Below are 8,568 nucleotides of genomic sequence, written 5' to 3' on the forward strand. Positions count from 1 at the left end.
ACCAAAGAGTCAAGAATGTATAAATACATTTTCACCAAGGCTCTTTAAAGGTATAAGCATTTATGTGCATTTTTAAATTGACTGTATAGATCAGGGTGTATTTGCCAATTTATTCTGAGGAACACAAAATAATAATTTTCCCCTATGTCCCACAAAAACATGTATCTGAGCCACATTTAAAAAGAAATAATTAAATCTGCTCAAAGTGTTCTTACTTTGTGTCTGGAGGTTCATTTCTGAAGTTTACAGGGATATCTCTGGAATGGTCACTCTTCATCGACGGACAACTGGATCCTGGAGACTCTGACCTCCGTCTCTGACCTCTGAAGACAAACATGTCACATTCAGCTCAAAGAAAAACATTTAAGGACATTTGAACACAAATAGAAGCAGAGGATAAAGTTTCATGTTTGCAATACTCCTTGGATTACAGCTCCACTGCTTGAGAACTGCCGCAGTATTTCTGTTCATTTCACTTTATTTATATAGAGCCATTTACAAACAAATGTCGTCTCAATGCACTTTACAAAAAATCATTTCAATTTAATCACACATTCATTCAACTTGGTCTTAATTATCAAGCAGTGCAGCATGCTCAATTAATGTTTCAAAGTAAATTAAAAAGTTTCTATCTTAAGAAACCCAGCAGACTGCATCAAGTTGGTGACTTGATGCAGTCACTCCTGGAGCAGGACAGATTATTCTGGAAGTGTTCAGATATGCATTAAAAGGGCCAGCATCATGTAAAGTCAACTTTTAGAGTCTCACATCATACTATAATGTTATTCCCTCATCAAAAACATTTTCCAGTTTCTAGACGCTAAATTACAGGTAACATTTCTTTTAAGTCATGTTTGATATACATAGCATTTTATAACAACTGAAGGTTATTTGATTGTGCTATAAAATGAGGCTATGTGGATGTAAAAGACATCATACTCTCCCTTCAAGATGAAGAATGTATGAAGATTTCTAACTTCTGGGATGAATGTCTGATTTCTAGCTGCAGCAAATACAGAAACAGTTGGAGTGTCAACGTTGCAAGAGCAGCTTCATTTTAGACCAAATCTTACTGCCAATGAAAAGTGTTTGTTCTGCTTTTAAAGCCTCTCTCTAGAGGAAGGCAGACAGATCTGGAGGCGCCCTGGACAGAGTTGATCTCTGAGGAATCTCTAAAAAAGTTTGCAGTCTCATCAAGAGAAGATTTCAACCGAGAGTCCCTAATATTAACAGAGTGAAGTCACAGTGCAGCTTGCTCCGTTGGTGCTGGTCGGCTCTGCAGAGATCACACTGACATATCTGAACACACTGTGCACCACTTCCTGTGTGTAAGTGAACTTACGCTGGTTCCGAGGGTCCAGCTTGTTTCCTGCAGGCTGAAGGTTTGGCTCCGTCCTCCTGCTCCTCCTCAAAATCCTCCATTTTCTGGACTGCAGTCACCCTGAGAGGCTTACAGGAAGAGGGTTCACAGCTAAAGAGTCAAAACAAATGGTTCTGTTCAAGACTCCAACATTCAGACAGAAAACATTTTAACCTTCCTTCTCCTCGGCCTCAGTTTGGAATCACCTGGATTCAAATGGAAAGTACTTTTAAAGAAATTACTTATTTTCCGTAAACATTCAGCTTCAGTTTGATGTCCTCAAACTGAAATTGTCATTGGTCCGCCTGTATCGAGTATTGTGTAAGTGACGCAATTTAAGTTTCAGATCAGAACAAGAAACAAACCGTGAACTTCTACTGAAGCCTCGAAACGTACTCAGACTCTGAGAAGTAACAACTCACCTGATTTACCTGAGCGCCTCTTCCTTCTGCTCTGCCTGTCTGAACTTGTTTCTTCCAGATCTTCTTCCTGCCTAGTAGGCAGGCATGGCCACTGTGCAACAGTGACGTTGATGGAGGTGTGAAACTCCTTTTATCTATCATCACCTTCTCCAAGACTCCACCCTATTGCATTTACAGGAAACAGGTGAGTTCACCTGCCTGATCCATGGCTAGTTCTACTTTCAATCAGATGCAGGAATCCAAACATCCCAAAATTATAGTCAAGAGCATTCATGGACCATTCAATTAAATAAAACATCCTGAATTAGTTTTTGCACATTTGCTGAGTTAAAATAAGGTCATCTAGTGTTCAAATTATTTTAGGCTCAATTGAACAAATTTATTCTCAGTTATAAGAGTTTGGGTCATAAAATAAATAAAAGCTTATTTATGTGCAGCAATGTTGGCTTTTCAGCAAAAGTCACTCTATAATTGTAATTTACTTGTAAAGGTTTGGTAATAAAAAGATAAATTCTTTGTATTGTACTTAACTTTTTGTATTGTAGGAAGATTACGTTGATAATAATTTTACCCTGATTAAAAATAAAAAGTCTACATCTGCATCCACCGCCTGTGATGGACAGGTCAGAGTTGCGTAATTCCTGACCTGCAGTTTGGGGCCGCACAGAATCAGTCTAATGGCTACAAATGGCCCCCAGACCGCACTTTGGACAACCCTGATCAGGACTGAGGCAGGTCATACCAGCAGCTAAAATGGTACTTAACAATATTCCATAATAATCTGGAGTTCAGCATCTTCAGAATAATCTGTGTAAATTTCTTCTCGGATGCTTCAAACCCAGGAAATAATCCGTTAGCAGTCCAGAGACGAGCTGTTGTTGCAATAGCAACAAAAGTCGCATCTTCAATTTAATTGGGTTCATATAAAGACAGAAGCAGAATATGCTGCTTCTGTCAGCATATTTAGATGAAAATATGCTGTTGACATTTAAATGTGATAAACTGTTCCTCCTGACAGAAGACTGCCCTCTGTTGGTTGGTCAAGGTGGAGAACTTTAAATGGTCTCATGACCCAGTGGTTGTCATTGGTCTGTTGAGTACTGAACTGGCTCCCAGTTTATGTCCAGTATTGGCTTCATAAATCCTCAACTCAGTGTTATTGATCCTCGATTGTCAGGAACAGGATAACAGGAAGTGGTGGTTCTACCTACACCTCAGCCCAAAATTATTCATACCCCTGGCAGATCTAGAGATGAAGTTACAAAAATAAGGCAGGCGTCTCTCAGAGGTTCAGGCTGTGGTCCAGGTTATTTCTAACCAAAATTTTTCTTTTTTCAGCAAAAATCAGCGTTTCCATAATAATTTATGGTTTACCATCACTATCTGTGTATCCAACATTTTTATGCCCATTTTGAAGTATTGCATTAGAAAAGGTGGATGAAAAAATCAAAACTTAAAACAACTCCTTGATTTTCTCAAAAACGTTTAAGGTGGTTTTTGGCTTTTCTGACAGATTGTGCAAAAGGGGAGATAGAAACAGGTTTGGTGACTTAGGCTAGGTTCACACTGCAGCCTGAAGGGACCCAATTCCAATTTTTTCTTTTTGCCGGGGCCGTTCACACTGCCAAATATATGTGACCTGTATGTGAACGAGCAAACGACCTGAAAGTGTCCTGCATGCGCAGCAGAGGGCGCAATAGCATCAGCGTTCTGGCAACCGCCATAAAAAGAAGTAGTGCTCGGTGTTTGCAGAAGTAAACATGGAGGCTAATGGTGGAGCTTAGCTTACATATTTGAAGTTGTCCAACTGGAGCAGCATATTAACAACTTAATCCTCATATAATCCGTCATGGTTTTGTCTTCCCGCTTGCTCAAATCAGGGCGCAGAATAGTGAGATTTGTTGAGAATCAGTGACATTCAGTTCGGATGAAGGCGACCTGAACATTAGGTCACATTTAAATCAGATGCGTTTAGGATTTGGGTCAAATTCGAAAAGAATCCGACCTGTGCTGTTCAGACTGTCATGAAAAAATCAGATACAGGTTGCATTAACAAAAAAAAAAAAATCAGAATTGGGTCACTTTAGCCTGCAGTGTGAATGAGGCCTAAGTTCTGATGTAGCGATCGCTCCCGTCCACTGGTGGAGCTAAGAACTAAGAGTTCTCATTCTGCAGCTTTTATTAGAATCATGGGAATTTATTACATCAGCAGTTGCAGCAAAAACGNTGAACTGGACCTGGATGACCCAACAGTACCTGATGGAGTCCTGTTCGTGTCCATTTGCTGCCAGCAGAGGGCGCTCCAACAGAGGATTTCAAACCGCTTCTACAGGAAAATACAAAAAAAAAAAAAGTTAAAACGTGAAACCATATTTTAGACCAACTGTCAGATATTCTGAGGAACGAAGGAAACAAACGTGAAACTAAATCACATATTTGACTTAAAATGGAGTCAAAGTTTCTCCACAGTACTTACTTTTAATTCCATGTTTTCCAAATGTGCATTTTATTTTTTTCTCTGCTGATCCATAAATTTGAACTCATTTGTTTTCAGTGTGCTGTTGACCTGAGGGAGGAAGGTCTGTTATACATTTAAACTAAAAACATTTGAGCATAGAGAACGTTTCTTTAGACATTTTTGTGGTTCCAGTTTTGGAATCAGAAGCTGGATAAACAGAATAAACTTAATTTAACAATCAAAACATACAGAGAATTAAATCAACCGACGTCAAAGAGGCAACAGGAAAAACATATTCTACTGATTTGTTTGTTTCAGGTAAAAGATGTTAACCAAAGCAGGTTTAAGACATTTAATCTTTCTGCACAATTCATTATTTTTTCCAGCTAAAAGTGGGGAATTGTCATGTTGGAGTCAGACGAGCCAAATGCGTCAGGATGGAGGCCGACGTGGAATAAAGAGCAGTTTGATGAATAACTGGAAATATTTATAAAACCTGGACGACAGGAGAAAAACAAAGTGACGCCTCACAGACAGGAGGGAACTGAACGGATCAAAACAGAACCAGAAACTCATCTGTTTTTTACTGTCGTCCAATAAAATGACAGAATACTAAACCAGAAACCCACTACTGACCAATCAGCATTAAATATGCTAATCACAGGTTATAAAAATGTTTGTGTTTTTATAAAGTATCTTGACTGAAATTAATCGTCGTTCTGCAGCTTTTATTAGAATCATGGGAATTTATTACATCAGCAGTTGCAGCAAAAACGGCTTAAAATCTTCTGTCCCCCCCGTCTTCCAACATGGCCGCCAAGACAGACAGACGTCAGCGTGTCAGAGTCAGAGCCGCTCGCCGCGTCCGTCCGGAGCTCCAGGCTGCTGGGAAAGGGGGCGGAGCATGGGGCAGGAAGTGGCGGCAGCACATCAGAGAGCGAGGGCCAAGAAGAAGAGAGATGATGATGATGATGATGATGATGATGATGCTGAAGAACAGGCACGTTGGAGTGAGTCTAGGCTATCGCTGTCACACAGTGAGGAGCTGCTGCCCACAGAGACACGCCGCTCCGCTCCACCGCGCCGCGGGTCACCGCGCCGCCGCTCCAGCTGCAGGAAGCGTCTGATTGGTTGGCTGGCTGGTTGGTGTTTCTGTGGCTCCGCTCCGGTTCCTCCGGTCCGGTCCGGTCCGATCCGGTCCGGTTCAGATGATCTCAAAGGTTTTCTTCAGCTCCATGATGAGCTGCCAGTCAGATTTCTGCATCTCGTCTCTGAACCAGTTCTTCAGGGCGTCGATGGACGCCCGCGTGATCTGCACCCACACAGAGCAGCCGTTGTTATGACAACAGGAAAAATAAGCTCCTCCCCCAACAGCGGGTGTGTCCTCACCTTGCTGACAATGATGTCAGTGGCTTCAAAATGGCGGCCGTACATCTTGGGCGACTCCCCGGGGATGGGCTCGATCTTCACGCAGATCTCCTGGCCTTTCTTCGCCGTGTCCACAGACTTGTGGTTCATCTCGATGCTGGTTACCACGCCGATCTCCACAAACTGCAACCACCACCGCATCGGTTACACAACGCAAAACAAAACCATCACCAACGGTCACACCGGTGCCTCTCACCCCTTTGTTGGGTACGCAGAGCGGCGTCCCCTGCTTCAGAAGCCCCGCCTCCACCGACACGCCCATCACGATGGGATCTCTGGAGTTGAAGATGAACTGAGGAAGAACGCGCAGCTTCACCGGGAACACGGCGATGTGCCTGGGCAGAAACACCGCGTCAGCATGGGGGCGTCAACCAGGCACACTGCATTAGGCTCTAAAGGTCAAAGGTTACTGGAGAACTGCAGACTTTAAGACACTTTAAAGGGCTCTGGATGAAACTGATCACAACCCACCAAACCCAATCGATGAGTATCAATGTACTGTCAATGGAATCACCATGACGACAGGAAATAAACTGATAATTACTTAAAGCTTTTTAGATTTAATTTGTTCTGAAATCTACAGATTTTTTGGTTTATTGTGATGAAATCGTGACAACACTGCCCTCTGGTGGTTAGAACATAAACAACAATAGAAACATCTGCTTATGGTTTTCTATAGATCTGGAGCAGCTCAGACTGCCTGTGTTTGTGTCGGTGAGGTTTCCTACTTGAACTCTTCCTGTTTGGACTTCTTGTAGTCCTCTCTGTACTTGGTGAAGGCGTCAAACAGGTGGTAGATGATCTCGGCAGAGAAGATGCGGACGCCCAGACTGTCGGCCATCTCCTGGCTCTCCCTCTCCACCTTCACGTCGAACGCCAGGATCACGGCGTACCTGCAGACGGACGGATGGACAACTGGCCGTCAGACGGCGCCTGGACATGGGCCAACGTACCAGCAGGGGGCGCCACGTACTGCGGGTCGTGCTCCAGCATGGTGGACGCCTTCATCACATCCTTTTTATGCACCGGGCCGATGTTGATGCCTGCGTACTGGAAAAGAAGCGTGGTCAGCTGGAGGTGACTTCCTGTGTGGGGCAACGGGTGAGGGGGCTGGCGGTTACTCACCGGGACTTTGGAGGTCCGGAGGAACTCCAGCAGCGCCTCCAGGGAGCCCAGCGTGGACGCCTGGACGTACACGCCCTTCTCCTCCAGCTTGATGGAGCTCAGCGTCTGCTTCAGCTCCTTCACCAGCTCATCCTGACCACCAGACGTTAGCCGTTAGCAGTTAGCAGTTAGCCATTATCCACAACTCAACTCAGAGGAAAACCACAACAATACCTTCAAGACGGGGATCTCGTCATCCTTGTGGGCCACCAGCAGGGGGAGCCCTGCCAGCGTCTTCTCCAGGTCTTTACCTAAAATCTTCACTCCCTGAGACGTCGACACTTCCTTGTGCTTCTCATACTGACTCTGGACAAAAACAACAAAATGATATGATTTATGATTCATGACATCACAGCCATCAGAGAAATAAACAAAAAAACAAAAAACATTATCAACATTAACCCCCCAAAAATTTTTGATTCTACTTTTATTCACTGAAACTGGATCAATGAATCCATAAACCAAACACAGGGATCTACATGATCACAATACTGGTTACTCAGTGCGACGTAATTCCAGTTTTAGAGGAAAGAAAATTTAAAAAGAGAAAAAAGGAAAAGAAAAACTTATTCCAGGTTTTGGGAGACAATAGAAAAAATGTAAAAAAAAACAACAAAAAAAACAACATTAAAACTGAATAAAACCGGAAAAAAATAGGAAGACAAATAATAATAAATCAGGTTGGTAGTTTGTCTTGCTGACCTTGACCCTCAGCTCCTTGAGCGGCGGCGGCAGCAGCAGGCCCCTGATCTGTGTGACGATGGGCCCCTCCACCCCGGGGACGATGATGGTCTCTCCCTCCCGCAGGCGGCCGTTGATCAGGATGACGTCGATGGTGGTTCCCATGCCGGGCAGCGCCTTCACCTGGACACACACAGACACACCGCCATCATGATGATGATGATGATGACGATGGAGGCAGAGAGGGCGGGGTCAGCTGCCTCACCTCCATGACCTGCGCCCTCAGCTCGTCGCAGTGTGCCAGGCGGCGGGCCAGCATGCTCTGGGTCAGCTCCACCAGCAGGGCGATAAGGTTCCCCATCCCGTCCCCACTGTGGGCCGACGTGGGAACCAGAGACACGAACGTCCGCGGGTCTTTGTTCTCGAAGAACAGCGCCGCGTTCAGACTCTGGGGACAGACAGGAAGCAGTCAGTCTGGGAGGGGCAGGAAGCAGAGCTGTGATTGGCTGATGGGAGCAGAGCTGTGATTGGCTGCTCATCACCTGCTGGGCAAACTCCACGATGATGGCCTTGGTCCTCTCGTCGAATTCGTCTTTTGTGTTCTTCTTCTGCTTCTTCAGCGTGGCGACCACGTCCGTATCAGGACTCTTCTTCCAGTCGTAGAGCCGGTCAATCTGCTCAGAGGAGGAGGAGTCAGAGGAGGAGGAGAAGAAGAGGAGGAGGAAGAAGAGGAGAAGGAAGAGACCTTGTTGAGGGCCACGATGAAGGGACACTTCTTCTCCTTCAGCAGGTTGATGGACTCGATGGTCTGAGGCTCCAAGCCATGCATGATGTCCACCACCAGGATGGCGATGTCACACAGAGAGCTGCCTCTGTTCCTCAGGTTACTGCAGGGACACAGAGACACTGAGGACAGAGGACATGCTGGGGGCAGACTGGGGACAGACAAAGGACAGAGGACAGGTTGTACCTGAAGGACTCGTGTCCTGGGGTGTCGATGATTAGCATTCCAGGGATCCTGATGTTCTCCCTGTCAAACTACACACACACACACA

At 44.9% G+C, this 8,568-nt stretch overlaps 2 protein-coding genes across 11 annotated transcripts in view; both read right to left on the reverse strand.

Annotated features, from left to right (window-relative positions):
* LOC103155609 (NACHT, LRR and PYD domains-containing protein 12-like) overlaps positions 1-8,568 on the reverse strand; it is a 204,212-nt gene that overhangs the window by 10,956 nt on the left and 184,688 nt on the right. Inside the window, exons 1-2 of one of the 8 annotated variants that reach the window (XM_007577346.2) lie at positions 1,343-1,557; positions 216-323 (exon numbers count right to left, since the gene is read on the reverse strand). The exons of the other annotated variants lie outside the window; for them this stretch is intronic. Coding sequence (XP_007577408.1) covers positions 216-323; positions 1,343-1,422 — 188 coding nt within the window. The 5' untranslated portion in view covers positions 1,423-1,557. Of the gene's footprint in view, positions 1-215; positions 324-1,342; positions 1,558-8,568 lie in introns of those variants that run through there. 8 annotated transcript variants of the gene reach the window in all.
* eif5b (eukaryotic translation initiation factor 5B) overlaps positions 4,579-8,568 on the reverse strand; it is a 10,087-nt gene continuing 6,097 nt past the window's right edge. For all 3 annotated transcript variants that reach the window (XM_016663691.1, XM_016663690.1, XM_007577347.2), the window contains 12 exons: positions 8,484-8,551; positions 8,259-8,400; positions 8,056-8,187; positions 7,779-7,961; positions 7,535-7,696; positions 7,007-7,138; positions 6,794-6,925; positions 6,642-6,718; positions 6,397-6,561; positions 5,865-6,003; positions 5,630-5,791; positions 4,579-5,552 (listed from right to left, as the gene is read on the reverse strand). In XM_016663691.1, coding sequence (XP_016519177.1) covers positions 5,445-5,552; positions 5,630-5,791; positions 5,865-6,003; positions 6,397-6,561; positions 6,642-6,718; positions 6,794-6,925; positions 7,007-7,138; positions 7,535-7,696; positions 7,779-7,961; positions 8,056-8,187; positions 8,259-8,400; positions 8,484-8,551 — 1,602 coding nt within the window. In that variant the 3' untranslated portion in view covers positions 4,579-5,444. The remainder of the gene's footprint in view (positions 5,553-5,629; positions 5,792-5,864; positions 6,004-6,396; positions 6,562-6,641; positions 6,719-6,793; positions 6,926-7,006; positions 7,139-7,534; positions 7,697-7,778; positions 7,962-8,055; positions 8,188-8,258; positions 8,401-8,483; positions 8,552-8,568) is intronic.

Source organism: Poecilia formosa, unplaced genomic scaffold (assembly GCF_000485575.1).
Source record: "Poecilia formosa unplaced genomic scaffold, Poecilia_formosa-5.1.2 Scaffold438, whole genome shotgun sequence".
NCBI lineage: Eukaryota > Metazoa > Chordata > Actinopteri > Cyprinodontiformes > Poeciliidae > Poecilia > Poecilia formosa.